This window comes from Typopeltis vanoorti, chromosome 18 (genome assembly GCF_054136105.1).
Source record: "Typopeltis vanoorti isolate ZY-2024b chromosome 18, IOZ_Tvanoo_1.0, whole genome shotgun sequence".
In the NCBI taxonomy this organism is placed as follows: domain Eukaryota; kingdom Metazoa; phylum Arthropoda; class Arachnida; order Uropygi; family Thelyphonidae; genus Typopeltis; species Typopeltis vanoorti.
Window position 1 is genome coordinate 98,609,141 of NC_143566.1, and position 17,755 is coordinate 98,626,895.

The following is a 17,755-nucleotide window of genomic DNA, read 5'->3' on the forward strand; positions in this document are numbered from 1 at the left end:
TCTATACTTTCGAGCTGAGTCTCCATGTCTCAGTTCCAAATGTTGCCATAAGTATAATAATCGTTTCATAGAGTTTTAGTTTGAGGCTTTTTTGAAATGCTGTTAGTTTTCTATATTTTGTTTAATTTATTCATATTAGACATTCCTATGTTAAGTCTGCATTTAACTGTTTCTGTGTTGTCAAGGTTATTTGAGTAATGAGACTGCCATGATATGTAAATTGCTTTACCTGTTCAAGTATATGATTTTTTAAGCTGACTTTACATTGTTTTAGTTTTGCTTAGATTGATTTTCATTCCAAGTCTTGCACTCTTCATTTAAAATTTTTATTGTCTTTTCTAACTGTGCTCTAGATACTGCAAGAATAATTCAACCATAATCAATATGCCTGCATATTGAATATGGTTGATATTCATGCCATTTATTTGTCGACTTGGTTCTTTAGCTATGATTTTGCATAGCTCTTCGAAATGGATAGTAAACAAATTTGATGAGAGCGTGGGTAACCCTCCATGACTCCTTTTTCTACTTTGAATTTGTCTATTTTTATTTTATTAAATTTGACAGTTGCTTTGGTATTTTTCATAAATAATTCATAATAAAGGTTTGTATTTCCGAATCTAATTTAATAGAATTTAAGATGTTTATCATTTTGTTCCTATCAATGAAATGAAATGCTTGTTTGAAACCAATAAAACTGCAGTATATGAGTTTTACATTTAATAGCCTGGCAGAAAAGTACAATTATGATCTATAGTAGACCTCTTAGGTCTAAAGCCTGCTTGATCTTCTGTTGTTTCATTCATTCAAGTCTGAATTCCATTTTGTATAATGTATGTGAAAATTTTATAGCTATGACTTAATGTTATGGGTCGATAATTTTCACACCTTCATTTATCTCCCTTCATGAAAATTGGTATTATGATGCCTGCCTTAGAGGAATCTGGAATTTTATTAGTATATATTATTTACTTAAAAAGTTCAAGTAGGAAACTGATGGCTGCTATGCTACCTATTTCCAGAGTTCAATAGGAAGTTCATCATAACTAGGTGACTTATACAAGTTCATTTGGCTTACTGCATTCAAAATTTCTTGCCCAGTCTTCTTCCTTATGGAAAAGGATCTGGTAATATTCTTTCCAAACATTTTTCTTTTATCTTTTGAACTGTTCCAGCTTCCATATTATTTTTATATTTCATTTTTAGTTGTGATTTAGAGTGAGTTTGTTAATTCTTTTATAATTTTATATACAGCCTTGCTATCATTCTTTTTATTGAATTCTTCATACATTTTTGCTTTTTTTTTTCTTTTTCTAACAGCATTTTTGGCAGGTTTGCACATTCTATCTATTTTGTTTTTTAGTCTTTTATAATGTTGCTTATTTTCCTCTGTATTTTCTTTTCAAAGTATTTCTGCAGCTTTTTTTTTCCTAAGGTTTCCAAAATTTCTGTGGTTTTCCATTCATTATTTGCTTTAATTGTTGCACTAAGTGTTTTTCTTGCAGCATTTACCATAACTGCTTTGCCCTGTTTTCAACCTTATCAAAGGTTATTTTCTTTAACTCTGTTTCTATTATGTTCCATAATTGTTTTGCACAATTATATCTTTCAGGATTTTTTAATAGTATTGCTAAGGGTCTTTGGTTTGCTATTTTTAAATAACAAACCTATGCTTATTTTAAATTTTTAAATAAGCTATTACTCATGATCAAAGTCAAAATCTGGTTTCTTTAGTGTTCTTACATTTTGAATTCAGGAATTTCAGTTATTTTTTGATCAGAATATAAATCAATACAGTACAATTTTTAATCATACTATTTGGAAATGTCCATGTGTATTAGTGTGATGATTATGAAAAAATATGGTGTTTGATATGAATAGATCATATTTATAGAATTACAGTAGGCTTTTGCCTCTTTCTGTTTTTCTCTTCCACTCCAATTTGCCCATTACATCTTTCATGTCTGGTATAAATCCCATTACTAATAGGATGTCCCTTTTGTTTTTGTCAAAAAAAAAAAAAAAAAAAGGAGGGGAGGGAATTCTGTAGTTGCTGGTAGAAAGTATCTAATTCTTCATCTTCATGTGAAGAATCTAGAACATAAAAATTGGATAATTATAAAAATAAAATAAAATCCTTTACTTTTACTCTTAGTCTTCTTTTTTGAGTGCAATCTCTTATTAGAGGTAAGCAACCACCTTGGCAAATTCAGCAATCCTCAGCCACTCTGAACAGTCCCTCAGAGCTCATGCTAGTCACTGTCTGATGTATGCCAGCCAAGATTTTCTGAGTCTTCCTTGTCCTCTTCTTCCATTTTATAATCAACTAAAGTATCTTATATTTTTCATTACGAAGTAGGTGACCAAGACATGCAGTTTTTCTTCTTTTTTATAGTATCTACAAGTTCATGTGATTTCCCAATTTGTTCCAGTAAGTCTTGATTAGATGTTTTTGTTGCCCATGGGATTTTTAACATTTGTCTGTATAACCACAATATTGTCTTCAAGGTCCAAGTTTCTGCACTGTACAGGTACAGACCATACATACTCTAAGTTCTAAATTTAAGCTGTAGTTACACAGTGTTGATTTCATCAGGAGAAAATTTTTTCTTGTCATTTCAATTCTAACTTTTCTTTCCATTTCTGGATTGCATTCTTCATTTAACCAGAATCCGAGATATTTAAATTTTCTCGCTCTTAATATTTGTTTCCCCCGTTTAAAGAAAGTGCTGAATCAAGAATTGGGTTCTTGCTTATGACCATGAATTTAGTTTTGGTGATATATTAATCCCATTTTTTCACTCTCTTCATTCACTAGTTCCAGAAGTTTTGAAGATCCTGAATATTGTCAGCAAACAGAGCTGTGTCATCAGCATATTGGATATTACCGGTGATTTCACCATTTACATTAATCCTTTCCTCTCTTCCTTTTAAGATTTTTTGAAATATGGCTTCTGGGCACATGTTAAAAAGGAGAGGCAGCAGCACACATCCTTCCCTTACTACTCATTCGATATTAATGGAATCTGTAAAAATGTAATTAACTTGAACAGATGCTTTTGATGATTCTGATGTCTTTATCATCTAATCCAATTCTTTTTAATAATTTAATCATTTTAGTATGTTGGACTTTGCCAAAAGTTTTCTCAAAGTTGATGAAGCAAATGAATATTCCATGTTTTGGTCACTACAGTTTTGGAATAAGATTTGAGAACAGAAAAGAACCTCTCTCTAATTCCCAAACTGCTTATAAAGTTGAATTAGGTATCACTGATGGTGACTTCACATTTTCTGTATATTCTTTTTTGAATTATTATTTTCAGAAACATTTTGAAAACATGCAGGTTTTTTTCATGCAGAGTTGTGAATGATTGGAATGCCTTGCCTGAGAGTGTGGTGTCTGCAAGGAGTTTGAATGTGTTCAAGGCATGGTATGATGAGCTTATGTGTGATAAAAGGACCTCCCAGATGAGTTTTTGACTCCATGAGATCTTGGGGTAATAATAATAATGACTCATTAGACTGATCATTCTATAGTCATTACAAGTTTTTGCATTTCCTTTTTTTTTTTTTTTTTTTTTTTTTTTTTTTTTTTTTTTTAGGTAGCATGATGTAGGTACTGTAATCAGTCTTGAGGGAGAGGGATTATGCCTGTCTACTTAGAGAAAGTACCTGTACTATTTAGAGAAAGATGTTGGAAGTTTATTTTTCACTTGGTTAGACTATAATAAATTTAGTTTAATCCTTTATCCAAGTGTATGCAAACAAAGTTTGTGCCGGAAAATATCTTTAGGACTGGGGTAAGGTTTCTCTAAATCCAGAGTAATTCAATAATAAGGTGGTACACCTGTTGGCAACTCCTATAGGTAAATATGACCTCTCCTATTGCTTCTGCCTTAGTATCTCCATGTTTGGGTCTGCCTCCCACTGACGAGACCTCAATAAAGGTTGAAACCAGTCTGGGTAGTGGCCCTTCCCATAATGCATAGCAGCATACATGTCTGCATTATGGGAGATACTGAGACAAGGAGTGATGAGAGCTTGGTTCACCTTTGATCGGAGTTGCCTGGTGTTGCACAACCTTACCCCAGTCCTGAAGATATTTTCAGTTGGAAACTTTGTTTGCATACACTTGGATAAAGGATTAAACTAAATTTATTATAGTCTAACCAAGTGAAAAATAAACTTCCAATGACTTTTTTTTGATTAAACATGAATTTTGAGATGAAAATAAGGGGACCGGATTCTTGGCAGAATCACATTGCTAGTACCCCATTAAAACACTATTAAAGGCAATTTATATGAACCCGATTAGGACTTGGAAGCGATTATTACCAGGAAGATTATTCAAGAAAATATACTGTTCCATGTTACCAATGTTTCAGAAATAGATGAAACTTTCCAGTCCAAACTTCAGTTGCCATATTAAAATGAGGAGGGCAATAGTATCATCTTAGGTAACAGCTGACATACACATGTTACTCAAATAAGTCATTTTTAGTAGATACTGGAGATATTGTTAAATATAATTTGCAGTATTTTGTTTAATTTTGTTCTGTGTTGTTAAGGCCTGACAACTATTATGCAATATTCTTTCAAAAACATTCTTCATTATGGCACCAATGTGTAAGAGAATAATGGCGACCAAGACATCAATGTTGACTGATATCAACGTGCAGGATTTAGTGCAACGTACTCTCTCTTTAATGTATTTCTTTTATGATATGAGAGCGAGAATGGAGAGATTATCAGAAATGTTTCATAAGCAAGTATAAGAAACGCGAGTCATGTTGGGAGCGAAAGACTGTAGTGACTGATATTATGGATATAAGGCAGAATTGGAACTGTTGTGAAGAAAGTAGCTGAAGCAGTGAATGATGGTGCAGGAAATACAAATGAGAGTTTGAAAGTGGTTGAAAGTAATAATGTGGATGATGAGATGCTAGCATGAAAAGAAATTGAATGCTTATGCAGATGCAGACTCCTTCACAGGACAACACGAGCTCGAGTGACTAGACAAATGAGTAACATGGGTGCAGAAGGATGGAGAATGGACGAAAGAGTGAATGGGAAAAGCATAAAAGAAACTGGGAGAAAAGAGATAGTATTGTATTTGATGATAAGAGATATACTTAATGAGAAAGTAACAAAAAAATGTTTTCCAGGTGTGAAGATAAAGAATGTTAGTGAAGCTTTAACTTTACAGAAGAAAGAAGTGAATGAGCCAATTGTTTTGGCAGGCACAAATGATTTGAAAGGCAAGAAATATACAATGAGAGAAGATATGAGAGAGTAGTTAGAAGATGCAAAAATGAAGAGTAAGAAGGTTGTGAGTCCACTTCCTTGGTTTGATAAGACAGAATTTATACGGACAATGATTGATTGTCAATGAGAAGATTGTGCAGGATGAATGACATCAATTTATAGATGTGTAGAGTGAATTTGATGGCTGTAAGAATCATTTAAATGCAACTCCAAAATCATTTAAAGTGCAGTCCATACGCCAGATGGACTGCACTTAAATTTTGGAGTTGGGTGCTTGAAGAAATTGTTGTTCAGTGAGATTTTGGAAGTGCAAAACCAGGAAAATTAGAAATATTAAAGAGGGGGAAGCAAATCAAGCACATCTCTAGCCACCATTGGTACAAATGAGTGAGTGCAGAAATGACTGTGAGAAATAGCCATCCCCGGAATATATAAATACAAGGGCAGGAATGATTGTGAAGAGTTGAGAGAAGTTTCCTAGGTTTCAAATCTGAATGGGCAAGTAATCACATTATGTAAGGGTAACTGTGAGCCCAAGGGAAGGTTGAAATGCATGTACACAAATGTCCAAAGTATCAGAAATAAAGAGGAGGAGTTTTTGACATTGGTTAGCTGAACTTTGCCAAAAATTATTGGCATCAGTGCAGAGAATGATGTAGTTAGAGAGATAGAATATAATTGATATTGTATTTACTGAGAAGATAGAAAAATAGGACAAGAGGAGGGATATTACTAATGATAGCTGAAGAACTTTAACCAATAAAAATAGAAATTAAGGAAGAATGTAGATCTGATGGAAATGGTTCATTTGATGCTGTTTGTGAGAAAGAGTTCACTAGGACAAAAAATACTGTTGGTTGCAGCTATAGACCTGGGGAAGGGGGTACAGAAGATGTGAATAGCATGATCAGAGAATTGGCACAATGAGTGTAGGCCGAGCAATTATCATGGGAAAATTCAACTATGATGATATAGATTGGAAGGAGGAATTTAAACAGATACTAAAAGGGATAATTAGATGAAACAGCATGTGATGGAAGGGACCAGAGGTTTGAGATTGTTGGATCTGGTAATAGCATCAGAAGATGCTATCTGTAATTGCAGTCGTAACCTACCTCCAATCATGGAAAGTGACTGTGCAGTCAAGTCCTGGGAGGTTGCTCAACATGTCAAAATTTCATGTCAGAACAATGTCTTGGCATAAAAAATTACAAGGAATGAATATTATTAGTGCATAGGAAGCAGCTAAGGATTGTTTGAGTGAGGCATTGCAGTATCAGAGTGCATACCCAGAGTTAGGAAGATAAACCGAGTTGGGATTAAGTGTATGACTAGTAATATAAAGCAGGAGCTGCAAAAAAAGAAATATAAACAAGGTGATCAGTATAAACACAAGAAAGAAGGGTAACTAATATGGTAAGGAAGACTAAATCAGATTTTGAGAGAAAATTAGCTAAGCGGGACAAAGTAAATCCAAAAGAGTTTTTTTTCACTAGGTAGCAAGTAAGAGAAACAGTGATTATGGAAAGATAACTTCACTCAGTGCTGATGGTAGGAAAGTGACAGAAGCAGAGGATAAACCAGAGGACCAAGACTGCATGGTCACTGAACAAATAGTTCAGTTACTAAGTGATCACTTTGCAAGATATATCATCCAGGTGGTGACAGAGACTGATCCGGCACTGAGGTAGATGAACTGGAGATAGTGTACTGAAAAATATCAATGTGAATACAGCACTGGGCCTTGATAGGATGTCAGCTCGTGTGCTATGAGAATGTGCAAGGGAACTGGCAGTGCCTCTGATGTTGTTTATCTAAGCTCTGGCAAAGTTCCAAGGGAGTGGAGAAAGAGTGTAAGAGTTTCGTTACATAAAGGTGGCTCCAAGCAAAAGTAACAAATTACAGACCAATTAGTATCCCTGGAGTGGTGGTTAAAGCATTGGAAAAGATGATTAAAAGTAAAATTTGGGAATGGGTAGATAGGAATATACCTTTTACAAAGCTAGGTCCTGCCTTAGTAATTTATTCACATTATAAAGGTGACAAACTGGATAAAGGGAAATAGCTACACCATGATACCGATTGATTTTGCAAAGACATTGCACAGAATACCACATGAAAAATTATTACATAAGTTGGATAAAATGGGAATGGACATGAGGCTGGTGGTATGGAATTAAGGCATATGAGGTTGACAAGTGGAGTGCCCCAGGACTGTATACTAGAATGACTACTCTTTAATTTGTACATTTGTCAATTCAATGTTGTAAAATGTAAGGCAATGAATGCACTTCGAGATTAATATATTACATATTTCATATTATATTGATGGTACTAGTTTACAGGAAATTGACGACGCTTAGGGATCTGGGAGTGATGATGGATAGAGATTTGAAATTCAGAGGACATATTGCAAGAGTTGGCAAACCAGCTCAGAGGATTACTTGGATGCTGAAGAACACATTGATGAGTAAAGATAGGGAAGCTATTAGCCCTCTTTATAAGGCTATGATTCAGCAACATGTTGACAATATGAGCAGATTTGGTCACCTGAGTTTCTTGGGGATTGGGGGAATCTATAAGATTGACACAAAAGAAATTTTTCAATACATGGAGAGTAGGTGAAAACCAGTGGTCACACTTGGAAGTGGCCTAAGAGTTTAGCATGGGTGGGCAGACTGAGTTCTTTACTTGGAGAGTGATGAATGAGTAGAATGGATTGCCAGAGTGTTTTGAGCTTCCAATAGTGAATAGGTTTAAGGAGATGTATGATAGGTATTGTGTTAATGGACAGAGTGAGTCTCTGATGAGTCTTTCAATTCCATGGAGTACCCATATAAATAATATTAATAAGGCAATTACATGATTATATTCAAAATTATGCAGATGTATAATTTCATGTTATGCATACGATTATATGCAACATTTTACACTTGTCTGTGTATATGCAATAACAGATACTTTATACATTTGTTTATTAGAAAATACTTTGTAATTTCAATAATAAACAGCAATGTTGTCTTAACAGAGCTATTCAGATATGGGATAGCCATTTAAACATAACAGGAAATGGAATGTTATATAATAATTGAGTCAAAAAAAAATTGTAATAAAGCTCAGCGCTAAACTCGGAGATACAGGGCTATTACTGTATAGCCATCTTCAAGGAGGGGAGCTGGAAAATCATTGAGGAATGATCCCCTTGAGGGTCATGCATTGGTACATCTCACACCTTTCCTTAAAAACATTCACTTAAGCCAATGTTTTTAAGTAAAGATTCAAGAACACAATATAAGTTTGTGTGGTTAGCCTAGTGGCTGTACGCTTCGCAACCATATGCCTGGGGAAGGAGTGTCCTAGGGGCGATGCCCATCGGTGACGCGAGGAGCTGAAGAATCTACCTCAGCCACAGCCAAGTTAGCCAGTCTTGGGCATGGACAGTAGGGTTTTTTCCCCAGTCTATCCTGGGGTTTTTCATCCCACAAAGCAGGCAAAGCAGCCTTGAGAACTCAACACTACAGGACAGAGGATACACTGGGGCATAGGGATGACCACCTTATCCTGTGATCAGCTTGAGGTCCGATGATTAATAAATCCTCAACACCGCAAGGTAAAAGAAAGATTAGATTCAAGAACACTAATCCCATCCTTACTTGGCTTCTAGAGATGATCATGAGTTTCTCTCTCCCATCCTAATCACAAGAATAGGCAGATGATGTGAAGGAATGGAGTACAAAGAGTTAGCAGGATTGAGTCATCTGGAAATGAATAGTGAAAAAGCATCAAATACCAATGAGCACTGACTTCCTGTCCCCCCCCCCGTACAATACACTTAGAAGTTGAAATTAAATTCATAACTAAAATAAGTGGTTTCAAATTACTTTAAATTTTTAGACGCACAGCATTTATATGAAGCAAAAAACAGTAAGAAAAAGTTGAAGGCCAAGATATAGCCCAAAGAGGTCACCTTCGCTCTACCACAGAGCATGAAGACAGATTTTTGTTTTGGTTATAACAGCAAAATGTAAACGATGGATCAAGGCAGGTCGGCTTGCAATTCGGCTCCATTCAAGCACAGTATGCAGATATCTTGACAAACTGTGGCAAGATGTCTGCAACAAGTAGGCTTATATGCCCGAATGTTTATAGTCTTGAACCCCTTTATCCACATCTTTCATAAAAGATGTTTTTAGTGGTGTTGTGTCTACAAAAATTGGACTAGATGCCAGTGGGCTAATGTACTCTTTACAGATGAGAGAGTCATTTTAGTCTTTCCTCCGATTCTAAATGACGCTTGATCTGGCATGAAAGTGGTACTGCTTACTGCCATGAGAATGTTCTTAAAAGGGATACAGAGGTGCTGGAGTCATGGTAGGGAGAGGCATTATGCTTACTGGACACACCCAGCTAGCTACAAGTGTTGGCAAAGAGGACTATGACTGGTGAACGATAGTGCAACAAAGTTCTTCAACATCATCTTTGATTGTTCCATGGTTCTGTAGGGGAAAACTTCATTTTTATGGATGACAATGTCACAACAGATCATACACGAGCAGTAGAGATACTTCTGGAGACCAAGGATATTAATCAAATCAAAGTGGCCAGCACGTTCTCCAGATCTCAACCGCTTAGAACACATTTAGGATGCAATAGAGAGATGCATTGCTGCTCAAAATTCCTTTCCAGAAAACAAACAAGGCCTTATACTTGCCCTGAAGGAAGAGTGGGCCAGTTTGCAGCAAGAACTCCTGAATCGCTTGGTACCAAGCACGGTACGACATCATGAAAGCTGCATCACCATTCGTGGTGAACATATTCCACATCAAAATGTCTCTCCACATAGTTTTCTGCAAGCACTACATTAATTCCTTAACTACTTCCTCAGGAAATTTGTAACTTTTGCCAAAAGCATATTGCAATTTAATGTGTACAAAATTTATAACATTTTTTGTGTAATATAATTTATTAGTATGCTGGCTATGACTACAGCCACATTTGGCTGTAGTCATGAAATTTTTTTCATATACAGGTAAAAATGTAGTTCGTCCTTAGCTTTTTGACTCCAGTGTAGTTAAGGCATCATTAAGAGAAGGTATATAACAAGATGCCAAGAGTATAACTTATTAAAATGCTACAATATATGGAAGGAAATGGTGCATTATACAGAATAATACATAGCCTATATTTAAGTTGCAAGCCAGTGGCTAGAACCTCCATAGTTCAGTCCGTTTCAATGATGCCCTCTGGCTGGCAAGAACTTCAAATGAATCTGTCTAGGATGCAAAGAACCTTTATCAAGGATTTTCACAACTGAACATGAGTTAGAAGCTAATCTCATGCAGAAGGGTTTTTCTTCCTGGAAACATTGGTTTTTCATGCCATAGAACAAGCAAACCTGACAGAGTAACATGTGATTTATAGCCATAATACACTATGCTGACAGGATTAACTGCCCATCACAGCATTAATTATATTTTCTAAAAGCCAAATTACTTGGCCAAACAGCCATTAAGCCTAACACACAAGATGAAAGTGGGAAATCTGTCAAGTTATGGCAATGATACACACTATTTCCACTATTATTCATCATCGACATGGTTCATGTTATGAAGGAAAATGGCACTGAACCCGATATCAAAATTAAAGACATCAAACCCGGCTCTTTACTTTACAAAGATGTCATACTACTAAATAAGCCCAGTATAGTTCTTCAGGATTCTTTGACAGTATGAAAACTTGCAATAAAAATAGGAACATGGAAAATACCACCTGCATTCTCAATGGAAAACCTATATAACAAGCAAAATATTTTAGCTATTTAAGCTCAATTTTTAGTGAAAATGGCAAATGAAATATGGAAGTATATAACAGAATAAACAAAGCTGGTATTTTGAAAAACTAGCAGTATAATAAAACGGTGTTCAAACTAATTTTAACATGAATCTTAAGTTAAAATTCTGTAATTAAAGATAAGTTTTGAGGGGAAAAAAATCAAAGGAGCAAACAGATGTCAATTGCAGCATCATATGAAAAACAAAGATATTAAAAAGAAAACTTCATTAGCATTAAAGAATGAGCAATCAGAATTGATGGAAGATGGTATGACGACTTAGTGAATGGAAGAGAAAGGCTGGAAAAAACAGGTGTTTGATGTTAAGATGGTAAGGAAAAGACCAAGATCTACATGGTATGATGCAGCCAAAAGTGCTTTTCAAAGACCAATACTGGAGTCCTGACAAGTGGCAGATTAATTTGGAGAAATAAAATTGTTAATAGCACAATGATAATGCAAACTTTATTATCATAATATTCTACACATACTCGAGGGTATATAGAAATTTCTGGATGACAACAGATGTTTAAGCTGGCGAGATTTTACAGGAGAAATAATACATGTTAACCACTACACCTCAAATTTCTCTTAACTATCAACACCTTTGGCAAGATCACTTGCCTTCTCTACTTTCTCTGGTCTAGTTCCACAGACTGAGAACAAGAAACTATCCTTGTTCTCAGTCTGTTCTTTGTCAAAGAAGAGACCGAGAACAAGGGATTTACTTGGAGAGTAAACAGAATGCATAGTTCATCTTAGTTCAATATAACACATTGAATGAAACCTCTGAACTGAATCTGCTGATTCCATGGAGTTTTATTATTAATAATAATCAAGTGTACAGATAGACTTTCTCAGATACTCTTGATGTTTTAATAACTGCATGCAATGGCAAAGTGAAATTTTTCAGCAGAGGACCTACTTCATAACTGCTTATGGTTCAGCATGAGAGAGAAAAAAAAGAAAAAGAAAAAAAAGAGAAAGATAGCAACTTAGACAAAAGAACATTTGAAAAGGAATACAAATGAAATTAATAAAATTAAAATCTGTGGAATTCAAAAATTATATCATTATTATAGTACATAGTCAGTGTACTTGTCATGGAAGGTCAATTCAACCATCAACATGTCTATCATATTGAAAACCTAAAATCACACTCCCTGCATTCACAATGTGCTCTGACAATACATCCCCTCCCACAAACCAATCTGCATGTAAAAATCTGCTCCTCACACTACAGCATCATGATTCTAGTTCTTATCAATGTCAAAACATTTCATCATCATTATCAATTTCCTCTAGATCTTCATCTGGTCTCTTTTTCCTGCCATCTTAGCATCATTAAATACCTACTTTGCTAATATGTTTTATGTAATATGAATACTTTCAGAAGTATTTCAAGTTTAAGAGATAAAATAATTCCCTTGATGAGTCTTTGACACCAGGAGAGTTGATATAATAATAATAAAAACGGAACTCGAGATATTTACCATATAGTACTTTGAATATTGGAGATTTTGGATTTCTTATTACGTTAAGAACATATGATGAAAAACTTAACATTTGAAAATGAATAACAAAGTTGTATCTTACTTAAATGTCTTTTTTGTTTGTTTCTTTGATGGTAAATTAAACCACAACTCATTTATCCAATGGGTGGTCCACAGATGGAGACACAAGACAGTCATAGGAGATCTGCCTAAGACAACACAAAGTACCTCTCCTTAAACTCAGTCACTTCCTGCACTTTCACCACCCATTTTAGGTGCACTGCATCCCATGCTCCTACCACTATTATGTGAAAAGAGTCACTTCCATTCCAGGGGATGGCCCCTCATTCTTACAATATGAAAGATATGTCAACATCATTCTTATAACAAGTTTAAATGTCTCAAAGATATCACCACATACCAAACTCAGTCTGCATTCCCTCAGTCCTAACACTGTACGATCCTGTGATTTTTGCTGCCTGCCTTAGTACCCCTCTTCAAGGTTAATCTATCTTCAAATCCCAGTGACCAGATCTAAGCACAATCTCAAGATGTGGTCTGATCACCAATAAGAACTTCACACAATGGAGTCACTCTGATCTGTTGGCCAATGTTCTCTGTATGACAGCAATACGCCAGGTTACCTTCATTACCTTCATGATATATTAAACCCCTACACTCAAACTTCTATTAGCCAGATCCCTTGCCTCCTCCTCTACTTCCTCTGGTCAAGTACCACAAATAGAGGATGAAACTTTTTAGCAACGGATTCCAAATGCGAAGATCTTGCATTTAGCTGCATTAAAATGGCATTTCCATTCATTTACCTACTTGTCCAGCCTATTCAAATCCTCCTGAAGGGTCAACATTGGCACCATAACTAATTACCCTTATAAGTTTATCTTCTGCAACCTGAATATCTCCTCTCACAATCCACTAACAAGATTACTCAGTCACTGACATGATTACACAGTTGGGACCTCAGTCCTGAACCTTGTGATACTCTCACTTATGATCTTCCTTCCTTGATAAACACACCCTCATACACAACTCTGATATCTATCAGACAGCTAATCTCCAATATGATTCACTAACCTAATATTTAACCCATATGCTGTAACTTAAATATCAGTTTATCACTGGCACCCTGCCAATTGCCTTTGGAAAAATGGCAGTATAGGTTTATGATCAAATGCTCTTGTTACTCTTTATCAATGTCTACAATTCTACTAGAATCTTGTTAAAAAGGTAGCCAGATTATTTACAAGAATGTAAGTATTTCTATATCTTACCAAATTATGCTTTTTCATAAATGCTGCTCTCATCTGCCAAATTCTGTATACAACCTCTTACTGATTTTTCCAAAACCATAACCATGTGACACAAACCAGTCTACAGTTTGATACTTCTACTCTTAACCTGTCCTTATGTAATAATACTATCTTGCCTACATCCAGTTGTTAGGAAGTTGTTCCCTTGCAGGACTCAGCAAACAGTCAGATTCAGTATTCAAAATACATCCTCTTCTTATATCTCCAGGAATAAAGCCTACTTTTCCAAGATGAAAACACCCTAATAAAGTGAGCATTAAATAGCTCTACTACATTATCTGCATTTGTCACCTAACTACTGTCTCCACCTCCATAACAAGTCAACTGCACAATGAAATCTTGTTTGTTTGTTTTTGGAGGGGAGAGGGGCATCTAGTTTAACTCTGGTTAAACCTGCCTAGTTGGCCGAGTGGTTAGCGTATCCGCTGTCCAGCCAAAAGGCTGCAGGTTCAAATCCCACACATGGGCATGGATGTTTAGATTATCTGTGAAAATACTAGTGGTGGTGAGGGTAGACGGTAAATGCCATTGGTGTAATTGTGGTTGATTGTAGTTGGTGGACTGAGTAATGGAGACAGAGTTGTAGAGTAGGTACCCTCCCTAGATGAGTCTTTGGACTCCCTGGATGTGCCACGTAATAATAATAATAAAATAAATAACAGTTTAAAAGTAAATATAAATCCACTATCATCTTTTATTTCCCAATATATTATATATGAAATACTAAATTAGAATTTTATTACGAATCAATTTTCTAAAGCAGATGCGAGACAAAATTAAAGCTTCTCCCCCCCCCCCAGGATATTCTGAAGAAATAACCTGAAAATATTGACAATTAGTATGAATTTGCTAAGAGGCTGTCCCAATGCTTGTTTACATGCATACTTTCTCCTTTTTCAAAGTCCACTTCCCTGGAAATTTCATTTACATGAGTACGGTTGAATAGTTGAACTATAACGTTTTCAAAGAAATCAAAATTTTATCATTGAAATAACACTATAGAAAAATCTTTTGGCACATTGCAGCTTTGACTTAAATATCACTTAAAATGAACTCACGCAAATATACAGACTCATCTCAAAGCAATCATAAGAATCTGGAGTTAAATACCAGTGCGCACAATGCTGAAAGGACTGGCAGCACCACAAGCACTTTATTATTATGTTAACAGGTATTCTCCTTGGAGTTCAAAGACTCATTGCAGAGGCCTACAAACATATTGTTCACAATATACCTATTATACCTCCCTACAATGAATCCAAAATTTCCAAATGGGAGGAACAAACTATTAACACAATACCTAATATATCTCTCCTAATTGATTCACTGATGAAGAACTGACAACCACCTCAGCCAACCCATTCTACTCATTCACCACCCATATAGTAAAAAAAAATAATTTCACATCCTTGCTAACTAAAACTTTACTCAACTTCCAGTGATGATCTCTTGTTCTGTCACCACCTGCCATATACTCAAAAAAAAGTTCATCTACCTCCATTCCATAAAACACTTTTAGAAGTTTGCATGTTTCTATCATGTTACCTCTTTTCCTTCTTATCTGTCAATTTTTGTAACCCACAAATCCTCAACCTATCCTCATACAGAACATTCCACAAGCCCAAAACCATCTTGGTTACACACCTCTGAATCCTCTCAACCATCTCCAAGAAACCCATGCAACCAAATATGAGCACAATAGTCCAGATGTGGACATATCAGAGTCTTATGAAGAAGAATAATGACTTTTCTGTTGGTGTATTTTTGAGCATCCAAGTGATTTTCTGAACTGTTTTGCAAAATTTGGCAATATGATCTCTGAACTTCAGTTTCCTATCAATCACAACTCCTAGATCCCTGACCCAATCAATTTCCAGCAATGAAACCTCATCAATAGAATACAAAGACAAACTTTTTTAATCCAAAGTGATTAATCTTACATTTTGGCACATTAAAAGAATAACTATTATCTCTGACCACAATGAAAGCCTATTCAAATCACCCGACAAAGCGTGACCCAATCAATTTCCAGCAATGAAACCTCATCAATAGAATACAAAGACAAACTTTTTCAATCCAAAGTGATTAATCTTACATTTTGGCACATTAAAAGAATAACTATTATCTCTGACCACAATGAAAGCCTATTCAAATCACCCGACAAAGCGTGACCCAATCAATTTCCAGCAATGAAACCTCATCAATAGAATACAAAGACAAACTTTTTCAATCCAAAGTGAATAATCTTACATTTTGGCACATTAAAAGAATAACTATTATCTCTGACCACAATGAAAGCCTATTCAAATCACCCTGCTGAATCATTACCTCATCTTTATTTACTATAGCTCTTCCCAACTTATCATTGTCAGCAAACAACTGGATATCAATCTGTAAATTGCCTCCAATATCATAAATATACAGATTAAACAAAAATCTGTTGTTTAATATTTTAAATATATTAATTTTAATATGAAATGCTATTCCTATATTATTTCTAATGCAGCATTACTGCATTCTATGTAATGCAGAAATTAAATTGTGAGTGAAAGAAAACATTAAGTTTCCAAACACTTTTGGACAATTAACTGCATTATTTTTCTAATTTACCGAAGCCCGACTACTTAAGTTTCTACGCCCATCTCTCCCCGCTATCGTCCCACGTATACAACACTAATTTTTTATGATTATTATTATTATAGGCTGCAAATTCTAGAGTTAATTTATGGGTATGCAGAAGTATTCAACGGCCACCATTGATTAAGCAAATTTTTACTTAACCTTCATTTAAATTGCATTTTGAATTTAAACAAATTCAAACTGAATTTTAACTTAATCCAATCACATGAAAACCAGAGACATCAGTATTAACAAACAATATATTTTGAAATGCATTACCTGTTTCTCTAGTTGTGGAGGAGTGGGTGGTGTATTCTTAAGTTGTTCCATCGTATTAACACGATTACTTAAGGTTGCTTTCTGTTCAAATGTAAAGGCCGGATGATGAATAACCATTGAAAATAAAAGAAGTATTTCACTTATCATCTTTTCATCAGCCAAAGTACAAAAGTATGGCAAATTTTCTACTTCGGTTGCATCCATTAAAATCTTGTATATTGCATTAGAACATTCGCGATTTTGCGCCCGCAGCAAAGCTACTGATACGATCAATTTACTTCTGAGTACAGTGTCTCTGATATCAGTTAATTTGGAAACATAAGAAAAGTCATTAGCTTTCTGCTCTACTTCCCTGAGATGATAGTAATCCTTTCTACCAAGATCTTCAAGGCACGTCCCAAAAAATCTCAGCTCCAGAGGAAAACACATACTTAGTAAGCCACACATTATGTCTATTCTCTTTGCTCCACTTAAATCTTTAAACAATGCCAAGAAATCTTCTCTGACGGCCATGTCTATAGACAAATTGCTAATATCTACTAAAAATTTCCCCTGCTAAAATTATTAGCATTGGTCCACTTGAAACTTCAGGAGGTCGCCATTACACCCTTGACAGCCGGATAACTGTACAGCACCAGCCAATGAGAAATTTGAGTTAGTACAGTTTTATACCAATTATAATAGGTATAAAATATAAAGCGACCCTTATCGACAAGCACACTACATAAACCAGATGCTATATCTCTTAAGCATATCTAGGTTATATTAAAAATTATCCATAAGCATAGTTATATTTAGGAAATTATATACATATATCTTTCACATAAATAAAGAACCGCATTTAACGATTTAAATTATGCACAAAGCAAAATAAGAAAATCAGAATATAATTTCTCTCTCTCTCCCTATATAGATAGATAGATAGATATTTCAGTTTG

At 35.1% G+C, this 17,755-nt stretch overlaps 1 protein-coding gene across 2 annotated transcripts in view; it reads right to left on the bottom strand.

Annotated features, from left to right (window-relative positions):
- The window catches only part of LOC150096979 (uncharacterized), a 255,783-nt gene extending 238,340 nt beyond the window's left edge, over positions 1-17,443 (bottom strand). For both annotated transcript variants that reach the window (XM_090408126.1, XM_090408125.1), the window contains exon 1: positions 16,818-17,443. In XM_090408126.1, coding sequence (XP_090264252.1) covers positions 16,818-17,330 — 513 coding nt within the window. In that variant the 5' untranslated portion in view covers positions 17,331-17,443. The remainder of the gene's footprint in view (positions 1-16,817) is intronic.
- Between the last annotated feature and the right edge of the window lie 312 nt (positions 17,444-17,755).